We start from the raw sequence: 25647 nt of genomic DNA on the forward strand, positions 1-25647 counted from the left end.
GTCAGAGGGAAAAAAAAACAAATGTCCTGAGAGAAAAATGAGAAGAATGATAAAGGAGGATACAGGGTCCATGCCTTGGACCTTTGACCTCCACATGTGAGCGTGCGTGTGCATGTGTGTGTTCGTGTATGCGTGAATGTGGTTCTGCGAAGAGAGGGCCGTGCTCACGGGAAGCCTACCAGTGAGGGTCCTAAGCAAGTCAATCTGAGCCTGTGTTCTGTGAAGGGAATCGAATGCGATGTGTCAGGGACAAGCCACCCCCTCTCTTCTTGAGCCATAGTTCCCCAGGCTGGTCTGTCTCTTCCAGACCCCAAAATGAATATCAAGACCATCTACCTGGCCATCCGGGTCGTCAAGAACACCCTCTCTGACACTCGGTCCAAGGTAACAGGAAGGGGACCCTGCCAGGGTAGCTAAGGCTAAGGGGTGGAGGTTGGAATGGCTGTCTTCAGCTTAGCCCTGGATGCAGACAGGGCAAAGCGTAGCCAGTGAGAGCTGCAGTGCTGCCACAGAGACCAGGGGTTTCCAAAGCTGTACGCCCCGCTTCTACCTTACAGGGAAGAAAGGGTTTGTCCACACAGGGTTTGTCTAGCAATCTTACTGCTTGTGAGAAAAGTAACTGGGGAGGCACTCTCCTTGGCACACCCTCAGCTAGCTGAATACCACAGTCCTGGGCTGCAAGGCGGTCTCAGCTAGCTTGGAATGATGGGAAGGGATGGTCAGAGAAGCTCTGAGGAAGCGGGGGCAGGGCATGTGCACTAGGAGTAGAGATTTAGATAGAACTGTCTTCAAAGTCTGGAAGCCACAAAGACACAAGAAATATGACTAGTTTTGAGCCCCACCCCTACCGTAGTGCGTGTTTTACTATATACCCAAGGAAGACCAGAATGGAAAAAAATACATAGGTTTCCCCACCATGGCTGCTAAGACCAGGTAACCAATGTTAGAATGGGATGGAGACGTCTATGAAGAGCCCAACTGAGGCACTCATGTGAAGACACTGCAGAATGACATTCCACTGTGAGGAAAGCAGTGATGGGCAGAGTGGGGAGTAGCCAGGTATCCCCCGAAACCCCCTGAAACCCAAGAGCTCCTACAGTTAGTCCCCAGCAGTCTCAAGTCACACGATTGTTAGATGCAAACATCCATGCTGAAGCCTGGCCCTCCCCCAGCTGTCCCTACCCTGTCCCCACAGGTACGGATGGCAATCCTACGAATCATTGGTCAGCTGGTTCTGTCAGGCTTCCAAGAAAAGATCAAAGGCTGGGGTCTGAAGTACGTGTCTGTCCAGCTCACCTTGTCTACCTATAAGCTGGTGAGTAGCCCCAGCACTAATCCTACAGTACAGCTCCTCTTTAGAAATAGATTACTAAGGGTTGAGCAAAGAACAACTCGCTGAGAACCTGTTTGGACCTGTATAGCTCATGGTTGCCTGCAGGTGTGGACTGGATTTGTGCAGTCTTGGAGGCATGAGGCCTAGCCCCAGCCCTTAGCATCCTAGGACCCAGTGTCTGGGCAGGGAGCCCCCTGGGAAGGAGAGAGACCACTCTTGAGACCTTGACAAGCCCCTGCCTGCCAGATTGCCCTGGTTCTGTCTTCTAGACAAATCGCCGGGAATGCTTCTATCAGAGGGATTTGGAAGAGAAGATGGTCCACAAAGTAACAATGGATACAGTGAAGATCATAACTTCTTCTATCAGTGGCATGACCAATGTGAGTCACTCCCCACCCAGCCAGCCATTGCCAGGATGATGGCTCCTGGCTGCATTCCAAAGGCTGGCAGAGGAACCTAGGGATATTCTCCACCTCTGAACCCCCAGTAGGTCTCAATATGTGGCAGTCACCTTAATGCCTGAAGCATGTGCATTATTTTAAAATTCCCCTTGGGGAGGGGATTCTACATTTCAGTAAGTTGAGCTAGGTGGGTTCTGTGTGACACCAGGCACCCCAGGTTATAGAAGAAATCAGCGTGCCTGACTTTAATTGGAATAGATGAGACACAGGAACGAGGCAGGGAAAAAAAAACCAAACATCATGACATCATCAAGTGAGGAATGATTGGTTGTCCATGAAGCCACAGGCTGGAGACCTCCTATCTAGTGGGAACTGGAGATAATAAGGGTTAGGAGCTTCAGGCTGGAGGGTGTAGGCTGGAGACTGGAGGCTGGAGAACAAGCCTGAGTTGTAGGGCTGCAGTGATATATGTCATTTTGTGGCAAATTGTATTCCTTGTACCTCTCGGCTCCCTGCACTCAAGGCAATCTCCTTTACGGATGGTGAACTTCTCATCACCTCTGTGTGACGTGTGCACAGTAACTCTGGACTAGCAATTGGGTTAATAAGAGGGCACACTTGCTCGGCCAAGTTGACAAATGCACCCAAGCATTGCGACTGTCGGGCACGCATGGATTATCAGACTGGTTTGTAACTCGGAGGCCTCTGGGACCCAGAGGAAGGCCCTGGTCAGAGGATGTACTGCACATAGAGTAGATATGAGGTCAGCCAGGCTGTGTGGATGCCATCTGGATGCCTCTGAAAAAAAATCCAGGGTGGGCAGGAAAGTCCGTTGAGTGTCTGGGATAGCTTTCAGGATGCCAGGTGGAGTCCACGCTGTGGGCGGAGCCTAACCAATACTGGATGGGGTGGAGCATAGGACACCTCTGACTGGTCCTGGGCCCTCTCTCCATTCCTGTGCCAGGAGTTCTGGGTGAGGCTCCTGTGCTACATCATGGAGACAGACTACACTGAAGCACTGACCCCCATCTGCATCAGCCTCACGAACCTGGCCGAGAACCAAATTCATGGCAAAGACACGGAGGCTGGGATAGCTGGAAAGAGCAAGCATGGTGGGTGGCATCCCTGGGTCAACCTGTGGGAACAGGCAGGTGGAATGGCTCCCGGTCACCCTGGTCACAGAGTCCTGATCAACCAAGTTTCCCCTTCTCCAGGATCCATCTAGAATCCTCCTTGCTATGTCTAGAGAGGGGTTAAAAGCCTACAGACTTCCTCCTGGTAATCCATTCATCATGTTCCCATCTCCCCAGCACTCATCTTGGGCAGGGCAGGAAGGGGGCTCCTTGCCCCACTCTAGCTGTGTCCTTTCTGAGTCTTTGCCCTGCCCAGCTTCTCTGAGCCATCCAGAGGAAGTTTTACATTCTTCTGTCAGTTCTTCTGTCAACTGACTCTACTGTGGTCCACTCAGGGCAGGCCCAGTCAACACAGGCTCTCAAGTGACCATGTCTATCTGCATCATGTCACCATTCTTCACCTACTACCTCTGGTCCCAAGGGGATGCTTTCATGGCCCCTGGGTTTCCCAGGGCCAGGCATTGACGGGGTAGGGTGGTTCAAGAGGGCTGTTCCTATCCAAGGATGACAAAGGGTAAGGCCTGCCATCTGAGTTCAAGCTAAGAAGCTTAAGTGACTCCACTACTCTGTGACCTCCCAACCCAGAATCCTCTCCTGGGTCTCCACACCTGCAGATTCCCAGCAACCCTGGCCCCTCCCTTGCCCATCCATCTGAGCGCCATTGCTTTGTGGGGCTTACCGGTTCCCAAAGCATATAGGGACTGGACAGGAGGGAGTCAGGGTAGGGAATTAGATCACTCCTAGTTGAAGAGAGCCCAAGGTTTACAATAGGAGACAAGATATTGCCCTGGTAGGCCCATTCGAAAATAAACACCCACAATCTAAAACACATCTCAATCCGCCTGGCCCATGAGGAAAAGTCTCCTTTCTTTTTGGAAGAAGCCAATGATGTTCTTCATGAGAAACAAACTCCCTAGAGGTAGATTCCCTTAGGTATTACCCTTCTACCTAAGGGGTGAGGGTAATAGTGCCGATTCTGGAAAATGATCTTCAAAGTGTCTCTCTTGGGGGTTATAGGCTTCCTTATCTGGGGCTCCTTTTCCTTCCTCAGTGGACCTGCCTGCACCCCAGAAGCTGCTGGCCCGTCTCCTGGTGAGTGGCTGGCATGCTGTGTCCTGGCACACCTACTGACAGTGACACCTCTTCCCTAAACTCCTCATTCTCCGTGCTCCAGTGGGAGGAGGGATCTGGGATGCAGGGTGGAAGCTGGATATTCGGCAGAGTAGTATCTGTGTTGTCCTTCTTGGGAAGATGCATCGGGGACAGTGTGCTCAGATGTCTGGGGACCTGGCCAGGATCTGCTCCCAGATTCCTATGCCATAAACACCACCAGGACACCAGTCATGGCCCTGAGCAGGGCTCAGTCCCGTGGGTACTAGTCAATGTTCCGCTGAGACTCAGGGTCAGGAAGGAACCCAGGTCTGGCCTCTCATCCCCTTCCTGCCTGCAGTGTCCCCTACAGGGGCCTTCCTATGCTGGAAACCCTTGGACTTTGCTTGAAAATCATACATCCCACTCAATGTCCTCTTTATAACGAAGACAGTGAATTCCAAGATAGGGGGTAGATGCCTGGCCCCTGCTCCAGTGACTCTCTGGGGCCCTCCAGGTGCTGATGTCATCACCCTACAAAGGAGAAGGTCGTGGCATTGCCATGCTCAACCTCCTGAGGACCCTAAGCCAGAGCATTGCTCCCTCCATGGCTGACATGTGGGAGCAGGAGATCCCGATGCTGGTCCAGTACCTGGAAGGTGAGGTGCCTGCTCTGTGTGCAAGCTGGGGGACTCACTAGTCACGTGCCTCAGATCACAGGGACCTGGGGTCTGGGGGACCCGAACAGACCTCCTTTGGTCTTAAGAACTGATGTGCATCGTGGAGGAGGTGGGAAGGGAAACACCGAGTGCGATGAGCTTATTCTTGGCGGGACTCTGATGCTGGGACAAGGAGGTTTACTCGGGAGGGAGCAGAAGAAGAGGGCAGACCATGAGACCATGCCTATTCTCCTGCAGAGCACACTGAATTTACCTGGAACCAGAAGGCCTGGGAGGATATGCTGATTCAGGTAAAGGAGTGAACTGTCTCTGAGGCCAGACTAAGGGAGAAAAGAAGGGAGGACGTTTGATAGGGCTGACATGTGGACAAGATTAGCGTCATGTAAAGGACATGTTTCCCTCTGTCAGAGCAGACTTAACAAGGAGGGTGCCTATGTCTGTGCGTATCAGTAAGGGAGAAGTGAGAGAGCCAAAAGCAGCAGAGACAGCCTGTTTTTCCAGGATAGCCCTGACCTCCCAGCAGCCTCTTAAAGCCACAGCCATGCTCCAGACACACATAATGTTAGTGCTGGGTTGGCCGTCCACCAACTGAATGGAGATTTAGAGAAGGCAGCCCAAGAAGAACAAGCCCGGATTCAGGGTCACATAGTATTCCCTGAACCCAGCTAAGAGCAAGGTGAGGCTCGTGTGCCTCTGCCCACCACGGTCTTCCACTTCCCAGTTTCTGAGAAACTCCCTCAAGAAGACCCGTGGGACCAGCTGGAGCCTGCGCCTCAGCAAAGAGCTGAACAATCAGATTGAGACCTTCGACAGCCCCTCTTTGGAAAAGGTTTGTCCTCACAGGGACCTCGTAGTTCAGGCAGGGCGGGACCACCAGAGATGGGAGGGGCCTCCGGAGATGGGAGGGGCCTCCAGAGATGGGATGGGCTTCCGGCAATACGTATTTACATCAGATTAGGTAGCCCCAAGACTACTTAGTGCTCTAGAAAGACAGAAGTAATCTAATCCAATGATTTCAGGCACTTTAAAATGTCTTTTGTTTGTATTCCACATTCTGGTCCATGGTCACATGTTCTTTTTTTGTTTGTTTTTGGTAAAAATATTTTTTCTTGTTCTTTGTAAAATTATAAAAAATAATTGAAAGAAATCAGAGAGGATCTCGGCAATTGTAAAGCATCCCATGTTCATGGATAGAACAGGATGCCAGTGTCTCTCCAGACTCCGCATCACCTCCACCACAACCCTAAACCTCCATCCCATCTTACTACGCATCCAAACAAGGATATTCACCTCTTGCCAGTGTTATCCTATGTCAGGAAGTACCTGGGAAAATTGATGCGCCCAGGTTTGTAGATAGGAACATATCTGATGCAACTTATACAGGAAAGGATTTGACCTTCACTGTTAAAATGTATAATATGCTTGCCCTTATGCAGTCTGACGTCACAGAACAAACAACATTTATTTTACAGGATGTAGAAAATGCACATAAATGCCTGTAAAAAAAAAAAACACAAAAGACAGAACTGTGTATCAAGTGTTCCCCAATAGCATCACCCCGAGGTATGCGAGTGGAAATGCCTGAAGTCCTCCCTCCCTCCCATCCCTCCAGGGTTTTCTGTACAGGGCCCTGGGTTTCACCTTAGGCATGGGCCTGGAGGCCGACAGGGTGGAGGTGCTATTGCTGGAGCTACTGTACAAGACGGACTATAGCAACGACTTTGACCGGGAGGTGAGAGTACCCTTGAACCATCTTATTTACAATCTTCTGTGATCTAGGGGGCACTTGGGTTTATTTATGTTCTTGCCTGTGTGTACTTATTTATCTTTCTGTATCCCCTGCTTTCTCCTTGGCTGGAATTCCCTAAAGGGCGTCATCCTGTGCTTTGGCCTGTGTGCCCGGGGCCAGGTAAAGACAGTGCTGAATGTGCTTCATGACTTTGAGGAGAGGATCCAGGAGTCGGAGCAGTCCTGGCAGATTGGTGCCTGGAGGGTAAGGCTCCTCACTGCTAGGCTTGGTGTCAGGCCTCAAAGGTGGTGCTCCAGGAAAACAAAGATCCTGCTGGGAACATCTGGACTAAGCTGCTTGCGTCCTTTGGGTCTGGGGCCACAACTGTGGGAGCTGAGACAACTAGGGTGATCCAGCAGCTTCCCAAAGGTGCCTGCAGAGCATCCACAGTGGTCAGTCCTGGTGTGAGGCCCAGCCTATTGCCTGACTGGCAATCTGCTTGCTCAAGGCTGCCAGAGAAACAAGGTCGTGTCCAACAGCTGCCAGCTAGGGAGTTAAATTGCCCACTCCCTGTCTGCCCTTCTTTATGAACATCAGGAGGCGGACTTACACATTATGAACATCAGGAGGCGCAGTTACACATTATGAGCATTTCGGGAGGCACACTTACACGTTACGAACATCGGGAGGCGCACTTACACATTACGAACACCGGGAGGCGCACTTACACATTATGAACATCAGGAGGCGCACTTACAGATTATGAACATCGGGAGGCGCATTTACAGATTATGAACATCGCGAGGCGCACTTACACATTACAAACATCAGGAGGCGCACTTACCACAAGAATCTAATGAACTCATCATTGACACCATGGTGATTTTAATAAACTACTCTCAGCCAGCCCCCCAAGGTGACGTGTACCTGCTCAGCTGCCTAAGTATGTCCTGTGGAGCTAGTCTCTGTTTAGGGATGTCTGCATGAGCTTCCTCTGCATGTATCACTGGACTCAAGCTTCCCAGGGTGGGTAGATCCTTTGTCTGGTTCATGTTCTCCTGCCCAGTATCTGGTGTGTAATTGACACCTGATAAAACTGCAAATGTATAAGTGCTCGAGGAAATGAACGGGTGCTTTAGCACCCAAAGAACAGTCCACTGAACCCCTGACTGACTTGACAGCTCCTTCCATCAGAGACTGTCCTGCCCACAGCCAGCCCAGCTCCTGCTCCCTCCCGGTGAACACTCCCTGCTCCCCCCTTTTTAATTTTCCTCCATTTTTCATATATGTGTATATATAAGGGTATGTATATATGCATGCTTGCACGTGTGTGGGCATGTGTGTGGGTGATGTATGCAGGTATGTGCACACATGTGGAGACCTTGGTTCCGTGTCAGGAACCATCCTCATTCACCCTTCTACTCATTCACTGAGACAGGCTCTCTCAGTCAGACTCAGCATTTGCTGATCTGGCCAGTTTGCTGCCTGGGGAATCCTCTGTCCGTGTCGCCCCAAACTCCCCCGACCCCTGCCTTCTGAGGCTAGAATACAATTGGGCTGTCACACTGAGCATCTAACCCCCTCCCCATTCTCACACTTGTGCAACAAGCATTTTTTTTTTATCCCGCAGAAGGACCACCCCTGGAGGCGAGAGACCGTGAAGAGCGCCCTGATGGTGATGTACAGCTGTGTGTCCTCTTACTGCCACCCCCAAATGCTCCTCACCCATGTGGACAGCCCCATCACCGCTAAGATCATCCACCATTACTCGAGCAGCTGCCAGGTAGCCCGCATACCGGGAGTCAGCCTGTGTTGTGCATGGGACGCTACACTGCTACACTCAGGAGACAGCTGGGGTCCTGCCCCGTCATCTCCTGGGAATCCATGCTCACACCTGAGCTTTGGGGTCATGCTTGGGTGGAGAGAGCACCCCCCCCCCGAGTGCTGCAGGTGACCATGAATCCCCAGAACTACAAAGTGCGCCCCAGTTCTGCCCACTCTCTCACCCTCCCCTCCGGCCTACTCACTCTCATGAAGGAGAAGAGTGGGTGGTCTTCAAAAAGACACAGAGGTGTGGGATACTTTCTTGGAATGTCAAGGTAGATGAAAGTGGAAGAATTCATTTTTTAAACTTGTGGCATAAAATACATGCAGTGGGAGGCGGGGAGATGACTCTGTCACTGAAAGTGCTTGCTAAACACAAGCGTGAGTACCTAAGTTCAAATCCCCAGCCCCCCATGTATGTTAAAGCTAACAATGGCAGCAAACATCTGTAATCTTAGTGTTGAGGAGGTGGGTCATCCTATCATGAGGACAGGAGGATCCATCCAGTCTGACCGAATTGTAATCTCCAGGACTAAGCAGAGACCCTGTGTCAACGAATACAGTGACTGCCTTCCACATGCACAGACACACGCACAGACACATGCACAGACACACGCACAGATACACGCACATACACATGCATGTGAATCATGAAAAAAAATGCACAGAGCATAAAAATGACCACTGTGGCCATTTTCAATACCACAGTTTTCTGTGGTTGAAGAACAGACAGGTGAGGGCTGTCACTCGGAGCACCTCTGAGGTGGAGCCTTCTTCAGTGACAGGGAAGGATTCAGGGGTGAGGGGCATGGCTCGGGGCTCTCGTGAATCCTTTGCAAACAGGTTCTCCATCACATTCTTCCTCCGGGCATAGGACATCAGCCTCAAAATGGCCTTCATGAAGAGTGTTGTGCAGGTCACCAATGCCATCAAAAGCATCCAAGACCCAGAGGACTTCCAGTTTGCCCACAAGTCTGCTCTTACTGGCCTCATAGTTGTGAGTGGGACAGGGCTGCCCAGTCCTGGTTGGCCAGGGGGTCTAGCTCTCTAACTGTGCCCTGGCTGAAGTTCCTTATAGACAACTGTGAGCTATCTATGGGGGCTGCAAAACCTTCTGCCCCACTCTTGATTTGATCTGCTGAACGATAGGTTCCAAGGACAGCTTTGGTGTATCACGGAGGGTTTCATGTCCCCAAAGAGCATGAAAACTAGGGCAGGACCTCGTTTGACTTGTGCCCAATGGTGCCCAGAAGAGGCTGGCTCAGGGACCAACAGACAGAGGCTCACTGGTGATGGGTGGGGGTGAGCTGAAGAGAGACATAGCTCCAGGGCTTTCCCACAGGAAGAGACTTAGCAGACAGAGGTCGTTTAGAGGCAGGGCTAGAGAGCCATTTGTTCAGTACTTCAGTGAGGTTTAGAAAAAGTCAGCTGTCTGCAGACTGAAGGAACCTGTGCTTCAGTCAACCCTTGTCCCTCAAGTGTTGCCACTCTGTCATGACTGACAAAGGATGGGGTCCTGGAAGACCACCTGTACTGCAGCAGAAGCAGTCCCTGGGGGAAGTGAGATGTAGGAGGGGCAGGAAAATGAATGCTTATTGGCTCCTTTCCCAGTCACTCACTCACTGTACAAGAGCCTGGCACAAGCTGTTAGCTAAGCATCAAGCCTTGTATAGGACAGAGAAACTTGGGCTTGGGAACATGCATTGTGCAGCCAAGGACACACATCGAGTCACTGGAGGCCCTGGGAAAGAAGCCTAGGCCCATTGTGCATTTTCTTCCTTCTCCTTGCTCTGCTCTCAAATGAGCCTTAAAGAATGCGGGCATGTGAGCCCCAGACTCCGTACAAAGGCCCAGGCCCCCCTCACCCTGGCACCAGATCGTGTGACTACCCCCTCCCTGCCTTACCCCACTTCCGGGCGGACAACAGTTCACAACCCTTCTTGTGCTGGGACAGGCGATCATCAAAGCAGAAACACCTGACCACTTGGTTTCTCCCGTGAGGTCGATGGCAATGGATGCTCTCTCGCAACTGAGGTGAGCTGGGGCGGGGTCTGCCAGAGCTCCTACAGCCTCCAGATGGTGGGACAAAGTCTGTGACCATCTCTCAGGGCTCCCCTCAGAACTCCTTCAGACCTCATCATTCCACCTCAGTGGCAGTGATGTGGGGCAACAACTCCCCGAGGCAATGGTAGGTAGGGCCTGTCCCTCTCCAGACTCCTCTGTAAAGTTTTCCAAGTTGGTTGCCTCTCCTGGCACAAGGAGGTGACTGGCAAGTATGTGGGCTTAGCCGAGCTGCTGGGGGCAGATTTTTTGAATACATGCCACTCCCACTAGGGAAGCACAGATTGTTATATGCCAGGCAAGGCTTGAAGAAAAGACAAATGCATAGAGAGGATTATGGGTAAGAGGTGACAGAAGAATGTGCTTGTAGGTGACTGACCACCCTCTCTAATGCCAATAAATGAATGAATGAATGAATGAATAAATGAATAAATATAAAAATAAAAAATAAAAAGTCTGTCATGAAAAGGTAATTCAGCCTCTAGGGGCTGTTCAAAAGCTAGTTAGTGTAGGCTGACATTTGACTTTTGACCTGACGCAGAATGACTAGATTTCTTTGAGAGTTCAGGCCCCACAGAGTGAACAGAGAGAGGCAAACAGGCAGGCAGGACTTCTTAAGGCAGGATGCCTTGCTCAGCTCTGGGGCACAATAGATCCCCTCAGGGAGCTGTTAATAGAACTGACCTTGCCCCAGAGTATTGTAAAAGAATCCCTAGAGCCCGGGCATGGTCCCTGGGGGTGGGAGTCCTTAAAAAGATGTCCAGATGCTTTGCATCAGTACCACCACCACCACCACCACCACCACCAGCAGCAGTAGCAGCAGCAGCAGCAGCAGCAGCCAGGGCTGTTCCTCCAGGCCTGACCTAGCAAATAATGGTTGGCTCAGAGTAGGCAACTGGAAGTGAAAGGCTGACTCTTGTACCCTCAAATCCTGCTTCCATCACAAACATAGTATTGAAGGCTAGTGGTCCAGTGGAACAAGGTTCCTAGTCAGCAATGCATGCCCGAGACCGCAGCCATGGTGCTGTGCCCTTCCCTCATTCTGTAAATGCCTCCCTTGTCCAGAGCAGGCAGTGCGCAGGATGAGCTTAGCTCCTAGTGACCACTCCTGCTGCTAACGTGTTTCCTCAGCATGCTGAAGCCTTTCTACTCTCCAGAGGAAAGCACAGAGTTGATGGATATCAGCATACACACTGTCATCTCTCTCCAGCCCCCAGGGGAAGACAATGAGTCCGTTAAGGTAGGATTCCCCCGGGGAAGCCTCCTTGTTCTCTGGGTCAGACCCTGGCATAGGCAGGCTCCACTTTGCCAAACCACCTCCAATGTAACAATTTGGAGCAGCTCTATTAGTAAACACGAGCTAATGCTAGCCGCTGTAACAGGCAAACCCAGAACCTCAGAGATTTCACTAGATTCAAGTTTATTTCTCATTTACAACGAGCCCAGTGGTCAGTTGGGTGTGTGTGCGTGAAGACGCATCCTGTAAGTGGTCAGGTACCCAGTCTGATAGAGGCCCCAGAATCTTCAGCAAATGATTTCAAAGGTCCCTGGGTCTGACGGCTAAGAGCATGTGTAGAAGATTCCATTTTGCCTTCCTTCTGTGAACAACAAAGCATTTCCATAGCCCACTTTGGTGCCTCTCATCTCCTGATCCAGGCACAGAGACACCTGCAGAATACTGTGTGCCTTTCCTGGCCATAGAACTATACAATGCGCTCTCTCTCTCTCTCTCTCTCTCTCTCTCTCTCTCTCTCTCTCTCTCTCTCCTCTCAGATCCTGTATGCAAATGCCATGAGTTCCCTAAAGCAGCTGATGGAGGGCCTCCTGCAGAGACAGCTGGACCCCAAGGGGCTGCAGGACACTGTGCATGTGAGTTACCTGCCAGAGAAGCCCAGAGCCAAAGGTGGCCTTCCTGGAGAGTGACCTGAGAGCTACCCTGTGAGGGATGGCTTACTGTGGTTTGTGCCTTCAGAGACGTTAGTCTATGGCTATCTTGTTTCATTGCTTTGGGCTTGTGGTAAGACAAGACGTCATGAGAGAAAGGGAAGGTAGAAGAAGACTGTTTACCTCATGGGAGTGACAGAAAGGGTGGAGGGGATCCCAGTATCCCCTGCAAGGGCTTCTCACAGTTGACTTCATTTCCCTTCACTGAGCTCACTGCCTAAAGATTCTATCACCTCTCAGCAGTACCACAGGGTGGCACTGCTTTAACATATAGTTGTGTGTGTGTGTGTGTGTGTGTGTGTGTGTGTGTGTGTGTGTGTGCGCGCATTCATACATAAGCCACAACAACACTGTTCATTGCACTAAAAGTACCTTTGCATTGTCAGCAACACCTGAGCTGAGGTTTGGGCTACAAGCACAACTTTCAAGTACTGTTCTTGTGAGGATACAGCAGACCTCCCAGCGACCCCAGCCTCAACTCCCTTCATGGCAGGGTTAGGGAAGAAGGTGTTTAGAGCCACACCAGGAGTATTGAGGGTCAAATTCTGAGTGGGAGGTACCACGAGGTGAAATCTGGCCGGGGTGGAGCTGGCTGTCCCCAGGACGCTAACCCTGCTTTTGTGTCCTGGGCTCCACACCCAGCTCCTGGAGAAGTGGATCCTGTCCGAGAAAGAATGGGAACGGGAGAAAGCCATGGCCCTCCATCTCCATCTCATGCAGATCTACGTTCAAAGCATTGGTGTCTGTGTGAGTCCGGGTACCCCCATCCCATGGCCTGTCACTCTATGAGGCATCCATAGAAAAATGATGCCTTCATCAGAGGAAGGAGCACCTTTCAGATCAAGCTCTGCCCCAGAAGTCCCTTGGGGAGAGGCAAACCTGGGCTTTGGGGTGGGTGAGGGAGCAGAGGATGGGATCCCAGCGTGGCATGGATCCAGGCTGCATGGTGCCTGAGGCTCATGCAGTAGTCATCCAATGCAGACTACCACACAGGAAAGATACCATTTACGAAGAACACTGAAATAAGTCACTACAGTCACAAAGCAAGCTTAACAAATATCCACCAGGGCTGGGAAGTTGAAAACAAAGTGGCATTTAATTGATCAATCAGCACCCATAGCATGAGGTCTCTCTTCCACCAGTGTTGGCTCTGTGCTCTGGCTGTCTTACTCTTAGAAATGGCTGAGGACAGGATAGTAGTTCGCCAGGGCTAGAGGGTAGGGGTGGCCTCAGGTCTTGGGGTGGTGTATGGTAAGCCACAGAAACACTTTAATGGAGGTGAGGAGGAAGGCAAGGCATAATGAAAGAGCCTAAAGGACATTCAGGGTCAGTGGTGCACACAATGTGTCACCTAGAGTCTACTATTCATGTCTGATAGCATTCTCTGAAAGAAGAGGGGGCACTAACCTCAACTGTACAGACAGTCCTGAGGGACTGCTGAAGCACCTGGCCAGGAGACTCACCAGCAGAGTAGTTTCATGTTAGAACCTGGAGTCCAGATGCAGGAATACGGCAAATGTCTGGAAGTCCAGAGTAGCGCAGAACAGAGCTTACTGGGGATGAATTCTGAGCTCTCTGATATTGGTTAACTGACCTGTAAGAACCCAGCTCTGCAGCTGAGGAGATGTGAGCATGAATGGACGGCACAGAGTGGCCAGGCCTTGCACACTGTAGTCGCCCTGCATGCTGTCCCTGGGCTGTGCACAGCTGGCTGTGCTTCTGAGTGCGGAGATCTGAGCCCTGATGTCTCTTGTCTCTCAGATCCCCCTGAAGCTGGGGCAGTTTGGAATACTGGTTGGACTCATCGCTCCGTGCACCTGTGACGTCCACAGAAGAACCCGCTTGACCTCGATTAATGTCCTGGCCAGCCTGCTAGATCTTCATGGTAGGGAGGAGACAGGACATGAGGGACGTGTTGGAGTGAGGGCTGGCTAAGGTATCAGTGCAGGCCCCATGTGCAGGCAGGCAAGAGTGTGCATAACTTATAACAGAGGGGAGAGCCCTCCCCAAGAGGGTCACAGAAGCTTCCAGGAAAGGGGGCTTATGGGATGGGGTTGACCCATTGAAGGCCCAACGTTGGACTTATCCAGCTTGCAGATAACAAGGGAGCAACAGAACTAGATAGAACCGAGCTGGAGGGACAGGGCAGTAGATACGTAAGCCATATGCGGAAGTGGTGTGTGCAAAGCTAGTCGTGTTGAAGGCTCAGTGAGTGGAGGCTAAAAGGGAAGGGGCATGCATATACCGGAGGGCAGCCCAGGCTGCTCACTCTCTCCTGCTGCTCGTATCTGATTATACTCCAAACAGTTAGCCAGACGTGCTCTTTATGGGGAGCTTCCAAGGAGCAGGAACTACAGAAATGTAAGGAGGACCTCCAGGACACAGACATGGACAAGATTTCCAGTGCTTCCTCCAGAATCGCCAAGGTGACACTGGGCCGTGCTGGGGGTGCCTCCGTCTCCTATGCTGTCTGTATAGCCAATCTTGTCACCCAGGCTATCATTTCTCAGTAGATGCATCTGTAGTGAAACGGCTTGTAGTGGCCGGGACATAAAGAATAGATGCCTGACATTCCCTGGCTGACTCCTCTAAGACCCTAGTGAGTGTGGAGAGGGCTGTGGGAAAGGGCCAATCAGACCCTGCACCCTGGCTGTCTTAGCTGCTGCTCTATTGCTGTGAAGAGACCATGACTAAGACAACTCTTACAAAGGAAAACATTTAGTTGGGAGCTTGCTTACAGTTTTAGAGGCTTAGTCCATTGTCCTCGTGGCAGGGAGCGTGGCAGCAGACAGGTGTGGTGCTAGAGAAGTAGCTTCGAGCTAAATCCCTGATGCTTGGCCAGAGAGAGAGACTGGACCTGGCTTGGGTTTTCGAAACTTTAAAGTCTACCCCCAATGACACACTTCCTCCACCAAGGCCACACCTCCTAAACCGACTAATCCTATTAAAGAGTTCTACTCCCTGGTGACTAAGAATTGGAATATAGGAGCCTATAGAGGCCATTCTTATTCAAACTACTACACTGGCACTAGTTCCTGAGCTGCTAGTGGCATACTGATGAATACGAGTACCCAGAACCATGACATGGGCCTTGACCTTCAAAGAAATGGAACTTAAAGTCATTTCTGCCTAGGGGGGCAGAGGTTGTCTTCCTGGTGCCCATGGGAGTTTGTTTAGCTGCAGGTTGAGGTCAGAGAGTGTCTGCGAGACAGTGCTGTGAAGAAGGGAATGTCCTGTATGAGATACAGAGTAAGAGGCAGTGATAAGGAGTGGGGAAGGTTTGGCACACTCTGAAAGCCTTGGGAAACTGGGATATTCTTCCATTCTTCAGGGCACAGCCTAGGGAATGCTGCCGCCCTTGGTGGGCTGAGTCTTCCCTTCCTCGATTAACAATTAAAACAATCCCCTGCAGACCTGCCCACAGGCCAACCTGACCTAGATAATTCCTTGTTAAGATTCTCTTCCTATCGCTTCTCGGCCTTTTGGCTAAGATCAAGTGAAGATTCTCTTCCCAGGCAAGGCCCTGTGCCTGTATCTCATGTAGGACACCCCTGCCCCTTGCGGAGCCACTGACCACATCCCAGGCTTACCACTTCATCAGGTTGAGCTTGAGTCTCTATGTTATACCCTAGTTGTCCCTTCTAGGACAACATCCAAAAAGCCCAGGGCATTCTCTCATGGCAGCCCTTCCCTGGGAGGAACAGAGGCACAGACAAAATAAAAAGGCATGGCTCCTCAGGCCTGTACTCCTGAGCCTCTGAGATACAATCAGCCTGTCTCTGTGCCCTTTAGAATATATCCCAAAGGGGCAAGTAACTTATCTAATATCTACATTCCCGAAGGACAGCAGTCCCCTCTCTCGCTTAATTTCTGTTGCTTATTTCTGTGTATGTGGGTACATAGGCCTTGTGTGCCATATGGATCAGGGGAGTGGAGGGAGCCTGGAATTCTGTCTTGCTCTGGTCCTAGGTGGTCTGCCCAGAGTTTAACTGCGATGAGGTTGTCTCTCTCATCCAGAAGCTCTGTGAGAACATTGGGGCCATGGACCTGCAGCACGACAGGGCTGCTGTCACCTGGATAGGCATCTTCCTCCAGATGCGGGTCAAGGAGCTGGAGGACAAGGTAGCCAAGCTGGCAGGGGATGCTTTGGATTGGTGCTAGAACTGACCGGTGTACACAAGTATAGGCTGTGTGGCACACATTGAGACTGATTGCTTTCACCCAAACCAGGGGTGCTAAAGAGGATAAAACAGAGCTCTAGAATGAGAAAACTGCTGAGATGTAACTGGCCAGTGAGTAGATGAGGGGCCATGGGTACCAGGCTCTTTTCAGTGGGGCACTTACCTGCCCTGTGAAGACACACTGAACATGTAGGAGGAAGAGACCCATAGGGCATCTTGAGAAGGCTTTAGGGGATTAACCCACCTACCATGCTCCTCAAATGAGAGGTGTCCTACAGGGGCCCTGAACTACCTTCATTTCAATTACTGTCGTAAAGCACACTGACCAAACACAATTTAGCAAGGACAATGATCAAACTGGTGTACAGTTCCAGGTTACATCTCGTCACTGAGGGACAGTCAAGCAGCCAGTGACATTATAGCCACAGTTAAGAGCAGAAAGCAGCACAGGCATCCTGCTTGCTTTCTGCTTCCTTCACTCTTCCATAGTTCAGGGCACAGAGCCTAGGAAATGCTGCTGCCCGTGGTGGAATGGGTCTTCTCTGCCTCAATCAACAATGAAAACGGCCCCTCACAGGCCTGTCCACATGCCAACCTGACCTAGACAGTTCCTTATTAAGATTCTCTTTCCAGTTGATTCTAAGTTGCGTTGACAATTTAAAATAATCAACACCAGTCCCAAATGCCCACCCACCCAAGAAGATGCCCACCCCCTCCTCAGGTGGCTGAGATACTGGGTGCCATCTTGGTCCACCTGCCAGTGGTAGACCACCAAGAGGTGAGGAGGCATCTCATCGAAGGCATCCTCCTGCTGGCACACTACCACCAGGAAACTGTCCTCACGTCACTCTTGAGGCAGCCGCTGCCCATGGAAAGGTGAGTGCCATGGGAGGTGGACAAGGCTGGGAAGAGCCTAAGCCTTGGGGCAGTGCCTTGCACCCGAGGTCAGGCAAGGCCCTGTGCCTGTATCTCATGTAGGACACCCATGCCCTTTGCCAAGCCACTGACCCACATCCCAGGCTTACCACTTCATTGGGTTGAGCTTGAGTCTGTATCTCATAACTTCATCCATACCCTAGTTGTCCCTTCTAGGACAACATCCAAAAGGCTCGGGGCATTCTTTCATGGTGGCCCTTCCCTGGGAGGAACAGAGGCACAGACAAAAATAAATCATGGCTCCTCAGGCCTGTACCCCTGAGCCTCTGAGATACATCAGCCTGTCCCTGTGCAAGCGATGTTTCCGAAGGACAGCAGTCCCCTCTCTCTCGCTTAATTTCTATTGCTTATTTCCATGTATATGGGTACATACGCCATGTGTATGCCTGTACTAGCAGAGGCCCAAAGAGAGTGTCAGACTCTCTGGAGCGGGCTGGGGGGGGGCGGGGTTCCAGGTGACTGTGAGCTTCCTGATGTTGGCACTGCCAACTGAACTCAGGCCCTCTGCAAGAGCAGCACACACTCACGAGCGCTGAGCTCTCCCTCCCTCTCCCTCTCCCTCTCCCTCTCCCTCTCCCTCTCCCTCTCCCTCTCCCTCCCCCTCTCCCTCTCCCTCTCCCCCACCCTCTCCCTCTCCCCCACCCTCTCCAGTGCCAACTCCCTTCTTACCAGGGCATAGACAGGGCCATGGTAAAAACAGTAAGTTTGGAAGATGCCAGAATTCACTTGGGCAAGGCCCAGCAAGAGGCCAGAGTGGTTCCCCAGAGGAGCTGAGCCTGTGTGGATCAGTGAGGTGAGGCCGACTTGAGTAGAGAAAGGAACATTTCCTAAGAGGTCTCAGATTCACAGCAAAAGGGGCTGACGTGTGAAGCCCAGGTGTGGTACCACTAAGGTGTGGCGTTTCCTAAGCGAGGTCTGCTGTGTGCATATTTGGTGACCTCCTGAAGGTGATGGTTGGAGAGCTGGGTGAGCAGGGTCACATACAATGCATAGTGATATCAGCAGATATGCGGGGCTCGATGGCTTTCAAGGTAGCAATGCCACAATCTAGCTGTTGCTTCCTCCCAGTCTTGGCTTTCTGTCGAAACACAGTGATGCAGAGACCTTTGAAGAATGCAGCACTTAGCACAGCCCCCATGGAGCAGAAGCCTGGAAGCTTCCCTTCCTTCAGGGTCATACCAGACTGCCACTGAGGTGACACCCAGCTGGGTTTCAGATCCCAAAGTCTTGCCAGGGGCACATAGCATTGGTAGAATTCAGGCTGGAGCTATAAACCTTTGTTTCAGACACATCCACAGGGCGTTAAGGAGCAGTGTGCACCTACCTCCCCATCGGCTTCCCATCCATAGCATCTAGCTGTGTCTCTCCCCACACTGGCCTGGGCTCCTGCACTGGCTCTGTGGGTTCGAATACACACTTGAATTGTTTCCTTGTTCATTTATAGAATTGCTTGCTTTAGCTCCTTAGACTTTTCCAGATTTTAGACTTTTTCTCTGTACTATTTGTACCCGGCACAATAAGTCTCAGTCCACTGGCATTTTCCTTCCCAGCAGTGCCATGAGTTTCACTTTCTAGCCAAGGAGGCCATTTTCTTTCTAATTTCATGCTATTTTTGTTGGATTTTGTTGTTGTTGTTGTTGTTATTGTTGGTTTTGATTTGGACATGTAGCCCAGGCTAGCCTCAAACTCCTCGTGTAGCTGAAGCTGGCCTTGGACTCCTGATTCCCCACCTGCCTCGACCTCTCAAATGAGGGATTTCAGACTTGTACCATGATGCCTATCTCAAGAAGTCCATTTTCAAAGTTAGCTTGTCAGGCCCCTTGTCCTTTGGGACCTTAGTCACCTTTTTCTGTGAGATATGTGTGTGTGTATATATATATATATATATATATATATATATATATATATACACACATATATATATGTATATATATGTATATATATATATATACACATATATATATGTATATATATGTATATATATATATACACACACATATATATGTATTATATATATATATATGTGGGGAGAGAGAGAGAGAGAGAGAGAGAGAGAGAGAGAGAGAGAGAGAGAGAGAGAAACCTTCCTGGAATATCAGCTCTGAGCATTTAACTGGTACCCCCATGTGTGTATTTATTCCTCCAAACATTATACCTCTGTCTCCTGTGATTATTCTCCCCAAATTCCTGGAAGACATTTTGGGAGGAATGGCTGACCAAAAACAAAAACAAAAACAACCAACAGCAAAAAAACAAAACAAAACAAAACAAAAAAAAAAACACTGCAAGATGCTCAATGCTTCTTTAGGCTCTAGGAGGCTTCGTTGGCTGTCCCTAGGAGGTCATCAAATGGGAGGCCTGGTGAGGTCAGGAGGCTGTGGCTTTCTTACTGGAACCCTAGAGAAACTGAGGGACCAGCCCTGATTGTATAACCAAAAGCGACTCTGGCGACCTCCTAGAATTCAACTCTTTGCTTAGGGGTCACACAGGGGTGTCATGAGGGGTGCTGTCCTGCCAGAGCAGGCTGCCAGAAAGCCCGCCCTCCTTGTCTTTCTTTGCCTAGCCACCTGACCGAGGTGTGGCTGGCTGTGGCTGAGAACGTGCCCTTCGCACGGACCATGCTGCATGGCTTGCTGGGCCGGCTGCAGTCAAGGTTCACTGCCAAGATAAATGCCACCTCCAAGGCTGACATCTGGCGCCTGGCAGCCGTGGACCCTCTGATGGTGAGCGGTGGAGGCAGGTGATTGGACCTCCTCACTCCCCCGCCAGGGACTCAGGGCAGGACCCACCAGCCCTTCTCCCTGCAGACTCTCTGTACCATCCAACTCCTCATGGAAAAGATGGACCAGGATGATAAGTTCCCAGACCTGTTTCCTGACCTGCTGTATACCTTCCTGCTGCAACTTGGTAGCAGCCACGGGCCAGAAGCTGCCTCCCCTGTCCTGAAAACCTGGAGGCTGGTCCACACAGGGCCGCTGCCCCAGGAGATGACCCTGCAGAGGTGCTCAAGGGCAAGTGGGCAGGAGGGAGGTACACGGTGCAAGGTAGCCAACTCGGGCTAAAGTTGACTGCTAGCTTTTCCTTAGAAGCCACTGGGTTCCACTGGTCCTCCCGGGAGTGGGTGGAAGTGATTTTACTCACACCCTTTCCCCATGTGCGTCCAGCGTGGTGTAGGTTCCAGAGATCGGAGACCTCCGTCTCCTGTGGCCCTTCCCCTCCAGTCTTCCTTGCTCGCCCCTCTCCAGGATCACCATCAAATCCATGCAGCTTTTGGTCAAGAGGATCAACAGAGAGCCCCTGGAGCAGGCCCTGGAGGAGCAGTCTGTGTGGTCTCTGCTAGAGAACGGAGGCACCTTCCTAGAGGGAGTGAGCCAGATGGCCAGGTGGGGCCAGGGCTCCCGGGACTTCAAGGGTCCTGCAGAGGATTATCCCTGGGCATGGCATAGCTAGATGTCACGTTTCTGGGGTCACTTCTACAGCGATGGATGTCCTGGACTCTGGAGTGGCAGTGAGGCCAGAGAATGAGAGGACAGAGAGAGAGAGGAGAGGCCTCCAAGGCCACAGTAGGTCCCTGGGCATTCTGGTCTCATCATCACAGCCCTGAGCATTTAACTGGCACCCCCACCCCTACCATCAACTACCCGGGGAACAGAGAAAGGTGCAGACACACTAGGAAGTCTGACTCAGTTCCCCCTTAAGCTTGGGCTCTAGAGTAGAGGACAAGAGCAGAGCCGAGATAGCCCTCCCTGTGCTACCCTTCTTTCCCCTCAGGTTGTGCATGCAGAACATGGAGAACTACATGCAGAGGCTGGCAGAGCTGGTGCTCACGGGCATGGGCTCTGAGGTCCTGAGCTGCTGCATCAGCAGCACGGCCATCTGTGTAGAAGTGAGACACCCAGCCCTGGGAGGGAGGGGTGCGGGTGGGCGGTGGGTAATTGTCTATGGGCTTTCTAGGGTGCCACATCTTCATGGCAGGCATCTGTCCTTTGAGGACCTGAGTTTAGGGGACAGACCTTGCTTTCTGTAGATATCCCCTCCTTTGCTACACTTGGACGTCCTGGGCAAGCAGAGGCTGAGACACAGCTTTTGAACCAATCAAAAGGAGCTTCTAGGCCTGAGCTAGGAAGTGCTCACCTTGCCTCATTGGAAACAGGGATCATCATTGGCTAGCAGGGACTCATCTCTCAGTTGTGTGGCTAGACCATTTGTGGAGTCTTGGAGGAGCTGGCCAGGAGACCTTTGGGAGAAATTTTATTGCATGTTGTCTAGTAGCTATAAGGACCAACAAGTGTCCCTGAGCAGTTGCCATCAACCTTTCACCGAGGAGCCTCATAGTTAAGAAGTATTCCTGACTTGGGGGTGATGGGGAGCCAGGCTATGTGGGTGGGGAGAGAGCCACAAAACCATGTATGGCTGGGTTCCAGTAAAACCTTCCCTATGGACACCGGCACTTAAGCTAAAACACTTTCTGTGTGTCATGATCCCTCAAGATATTTCCCATCACTTAGACACGTGACAATGACCCCTGGTATTGGACTACACCCCAGTCATCAAGCTTTCTCGGGCTCATAGAGTCCTCCCATGTCTGTGCCTCTGCAAACCATTAAAAAATCATTGATGGGGAGAGATTTACAGCTTCAAGTGGCTTGCAAGCCAAGCTAAGGGTCAGATGCAGGGACCAGACACAGTGGCTGAGCCACAGGACTTTGTCCTGTGGGGTTTGTAAAGTGAGGGTGTGGTCGCCACTCGCCACTCTGTTTGGCCCTTCCCGGGAGCTCCTCAGAAGGTTTAGAGAATCAAAAGATCTATGGCAGGTTGGGTGCAATAGGCATAAAAATGGCAGGTTGAGTGGTCTCAAGGCACCAGGCGTGACAATGATTACCAGGCTCAGCCCCAGAAGCCACCAATGTGATGTTTAATTCCCTCTAGGTATCTTTAAAATACGCTCATGAGGCTAGGGGATGTGTCTTAGCACATAAAGGCACATAAAGTATTTATTAGACAAGCATGAGGACCTGAGTTCAGATCCCCGGCACCCTCCGAAAAGCCGAGTGTGCAGCTCTGTCTGTAACCCAGAGCTGGTAGGGGAAAGGGTGAAGATCTGGGCCAGAGATCCAGCTCAGGGAGCGGCCCCGAGAGCCATGAGTTGTGGGACATGCCTTTAATCCCAGCATTCAGAAGTCAGAGGCAGGAGGATCTCTGTGTGTTTGAGGCTAACCTGGTCTGCATAATGAAACCCTGTCTCAAAAAAAAAAAAAAAAAAAAAAAAAAAAAAAAGTAAGGCCTCTGTCCTCTGCATCCTAGTGTGTGAGCGCACACACTCACAATTTAAAAGCACTCAGGAGTTCTTGAGCATGCACACACACACGTGCATCTGCGGGTTTCCCTCCGGCCTGAAGTCTTAACACTCTTGAGTACGAGCCCAGCAGGGATTCTGTCGACTGACCCGAATTATGCTTCCTGCACACTTGTGTGCAGACACTGGAAGGTGAGACTCTTATGCATGGCAGCTGCCCTGTCATCTTAACAGAGGAAATGAATTATAACACACACGTGTCTCCACAGCAGGCAGCACTTGCATTCCCTGCACATTTCTGTATTGAATCCTACGGCAAGCCCAAGACAGCTGTACCTTTTCTGGATGAGAAGATAGAAGCTCATGGTCATCCCCCCCCACCCCCACCTCCTCATAGAGTGGCCTCTCTGTGCATCCCTCTTTGTAATGACTTCTCTGCCTCAGTGCCCAGTTATGGTCCTCCACCTTGGGTAACTGCAGCTCTCCCTTTTCCAGTTCATGAGCGACCCAGTTTTGCACCAGGAGAAGCTGCTGAGGCCGGTGGTGCTGATGCTGGAGAAGGGCGCGGGGCAGGACAAAGATGAGACCCTGCAGGTGCTCTCTCTGCGCGCCTTGGGCAACATGGCTCTCGGTGCTCCCCGGAAGGTACCACACTGGCCTTGGTGTAAGGTCTCTGGACTGAGGGCTATGTGGGCACGCTCCTCCGAGAAGCTTGGGGCGCAACTGAGTGACCTGAATTCCTCTAGGTGAAGCAGTACCGAAAACTCCTGCTGGAGAAGTGCCTGGGCTCCCTGCAGGGACAGGTGAGCAGCAGTGCCACCGCTGAAGGCATGGAGGCCCTGACCAAGGTCCTGGCCGAGCTCCGAGAGGGGGATATAGGATCTTCGTTTGAAGCCATCTCTAAGCAGTGCAGGGCTTTCTTCGACAATGTGAGTCCAGATAAGAGTCCCCCACCCCACGCAATATCTGTGAGCCCCCCACCCCACGCAATATCTGTGTGCTCTGTTGCTTTAAGAAAATACCTGAGACTGCATGACTTACGAAGCATAGCAGTCTACGTAGCTTACGGTTCTGGGGTTTGGGCCTTCTGTTGCATTGTCTAAGCTAACTTGGATCCTTACTAGAAGGCCACAAAGGTCACCATGGGAATGCCACTCCCAGCATCACATCTAATGCGATGACTTCTAAAGGTGCCACCTCCAAAATGCCATTTATTTATGATTTGGGGAACTAAGTTTCCAACACATTAAATCTAGGTTGGGGCACATTCAAGTCATAGCATTCACTCCATTTGCTCAAAGCTGGAAGAAATGATGTGTCCCAGGGCGGAACAAGCTGGCCCTACAGGGAGTAGTAATGTTCTTTGGCTGACTTTGGGACCTTGCAACAACCTTGGCTTATGCTAAGAGCTGTAGAATCAGCACCTTACAATCTGAGTGCTCAAGAGAATTCCATACTGTGCTGGGGTGGGGGTGGGGTCCCAGAAGCTCCCCGGGGCTCGCTCACATTCTTTTGGCAGCACCTCTGGACACTGGTGCTGGGCAGGAAATGGAGTGCATTCAAATTCCATATAAACCCTTATGTATGCCTTTGGGATGACTGTCCCGCTCCCCCGCTCCCCCAAGCCAGAGTCATGCCCAGTCTCTCTAGTGCTACATGAGCCTCGAGGAAGGAGGGACTATCCCGATGGAAGGATCCAGAAAGCTCTGTAGAGACCTAGGAGTTGGAATTGTCCATGGACAAGGGCTGGGGCTTTGCTGGACTTCCTGATGACAGCCTCTTTGTACCTCTCACTCTCAGGAGAGTGAGCTGTTGCGGTTGAAGGCCTTCGTCCTCTTTGGGAGGCTTGCAAAGGTGGTTGGAATTTCCAAGAAGCATTTCTTCAAAGGGGAGGTGAAGAGAGGCTGGGTCTCCCTCCTGCTGCACTGCCAGGACCCCTGCCCCAGCGTGGCCCAGGTAACACCCTCTCCCCTCAACCTGTGTCCTACAATCTGGGGCCACAGTGCCAAAAAGAGGAAGGGGCCCTTGCGCCTGCTGGCTCAGTAAGCTACCAGCTCTTCCACTCTTCATCTGCTACCCCATTCCTTCTGCAGGCTGGGGCAGGGACCACCCCAGGGGCCCCTAAAATGGGCTTCTCTGTGAGGACGCATGCTACGGCTCCTCTTTGCTCTAGTCGCCGTGGACAGCTAGTGTCTGCCTATCTACTTTTCCTTCTAGAATATTCAGTACCTCACAGGCCACATTGAGGTACCCAGGCTTGGACCCCTTTAAAACTGGCCTTAAACCTCTCCTCATGGCTCCCTTTGGCTAACTGCCAGGGCCGTTGAGAGGGGCTCAGCTTGGTTTGTCACGTCTCTCTAAGGCCCCAGATCCCGAGAGTTGGAGGAATAGGGTGAAAGAAGGTAGAGTAGGAAGCCTGTCCATCCCAACTGAGCGTCTGGCTTCATCTCCCTCACAGCTGCTTTAAAGGGAAAGGTGTTGGCTGAAGGGGCATGTGAGGGGCACCTAGCCCCCGGGGGCTTAGTACAGATGTATGGGTGCGCTTCTAGGAGCCCCCAGCCTGACTCTTGTTTGCTCTGGAGCCCTTTCTGGGGCTGCTCTCTCTCTCCTCAGGGGAGAGTCTACCCAGCGCCCTGCTTGTTGATGTCTTTCCCGCTGTCTTGTGCCCTGATCCCTTCAGGCATGTGTGGCCACCATGTTTCAGTGTGTGCATTTCTGGGGCTGGAAATCCCTGGACAGTTCCTTTGGTCACAGCAATGACAGCATCAATGACCAGATGACAGTTTTTCAGACAAACATGTGCTCCGTCCTGGTGAGAAGGCCAAGTGGGGGACATGGTTGGGCTTATGACCCTATTCTTATCTTTTGCCATGAAAACAGGACAATGCAAGGGGACCCATGTTGACTTTTCTAACTGCCACAGTCGGAGAGTAAAGAGACAAAATTTAATTTTGGCAATAGAATTTATTTAGCCCCAAGCAACCAGACTACAGCCATTTCAAGATGGGGTCAGGGGGAAGATTGTTTTGTGGTATTTTTG

At 51.4% G+C, this 25647-nt stretch overlaps 1 protein-coding gene across 2 annotated transcripts in view; it reads left to right on the forward strand.

Annotated features, from left to right (window-relative positions):
* Positions 1–25647, forward strand: part of Mroh2a (maestro heat-like repeat family member 2A) — a 46730-nt gene that overhangs the window by 9697 nt on the left and 11386 nt on the right. The window contains exons 12-39 of one of the 2 annotated variants that reach the window (XR_005489298.2): positions 308–384; positions 1196–1315; positions 1603–1713; positions 2699–2846; positions 3919–3959; positions 4474–4615; positions 4874–4926; positions 5358–5465; positions 6249–6368; positions 6507–6629; positions 7996–8148; positions 9064–9186; positions 10144–10223; positions 11382–11490; positions 12024–12119; positions 12837–12941; positions 13956–14079; positions 14502–14620; positions 16164–16316; positions 17097–17251; positions 19875–20034; positions 20119–20312; positions 20557–20694; positions 21083–21197; positions 23103–23252; positions 23354–23536; positions 24408–24563; positions 25221–25419. Coding sequence is in view for 1 of the 2 variants with exons in the window: in XM_056984630.2 (XP_056840610.1) it covers positions 308–384; positions 1196–1315; positions 1603–1713; positions 2699–2846; positions 3919–3959; positions 4474–4615; positions 4874–4926; positions 5358–5465; positions 6249–6368; positions 6507–6629; positions 7996–8148; positions 9064–9186; positions 10144–10223; positions 11382–11490; positions 12024–12119; positions 12837–12941; positions 13956–14079; positions 14502–14620; positions 16164–16316; positions 17097–17251; positions 19875–20034; positions 20119–20312; positions 20557–20694; positions 21083–21197; positions 23103–23252; positions 23354–23536; positions 24408–24563; positions 25288–25419 (3488 nt within the window). In the remaining variant the exon portion in view is untranslated. The remainder of the gene's footprint in view (positions 1–307; positions 385–1195; positions 1316–1602; positions 1714–2698; positions 2847–3918; positions 3960–4473; positions 4616–4873; positions 4927–5357; positions 5466–6248; positions 6369–6506; positions 6630–7995; positions 8149–9063; positions 9187–10143; positions 10224–11381; positions 11491–12023; positions 12120–12836; positions 12942–13955; positions 14080–14501; positions 14621–16163; positions 16317–17096; positions 17252–19874; positions 20035–20118; positions 20313–20556; positions 20695–21082; positions 21198–23102; positions 23253–23353; positions 23537–24407; positions 24564–25220; positions 25420–25647) is intronic. The other variant, XM_056984630.2, reaches the window with a different exon arrangement.

This window comes from Rattus norvegicus, chromosome 9, assembly GCF_036323735.1.
Source record: "Rattus norvegicus strain BN/NHsdMcwi chromosome 9, GRCr8, whole genome shotgun sequence".
NCBI lineage: Eukaryota > Metazoa > Chordata > Mammalia > Rodentia > Muridae > Rattus > Rattus norvegicus.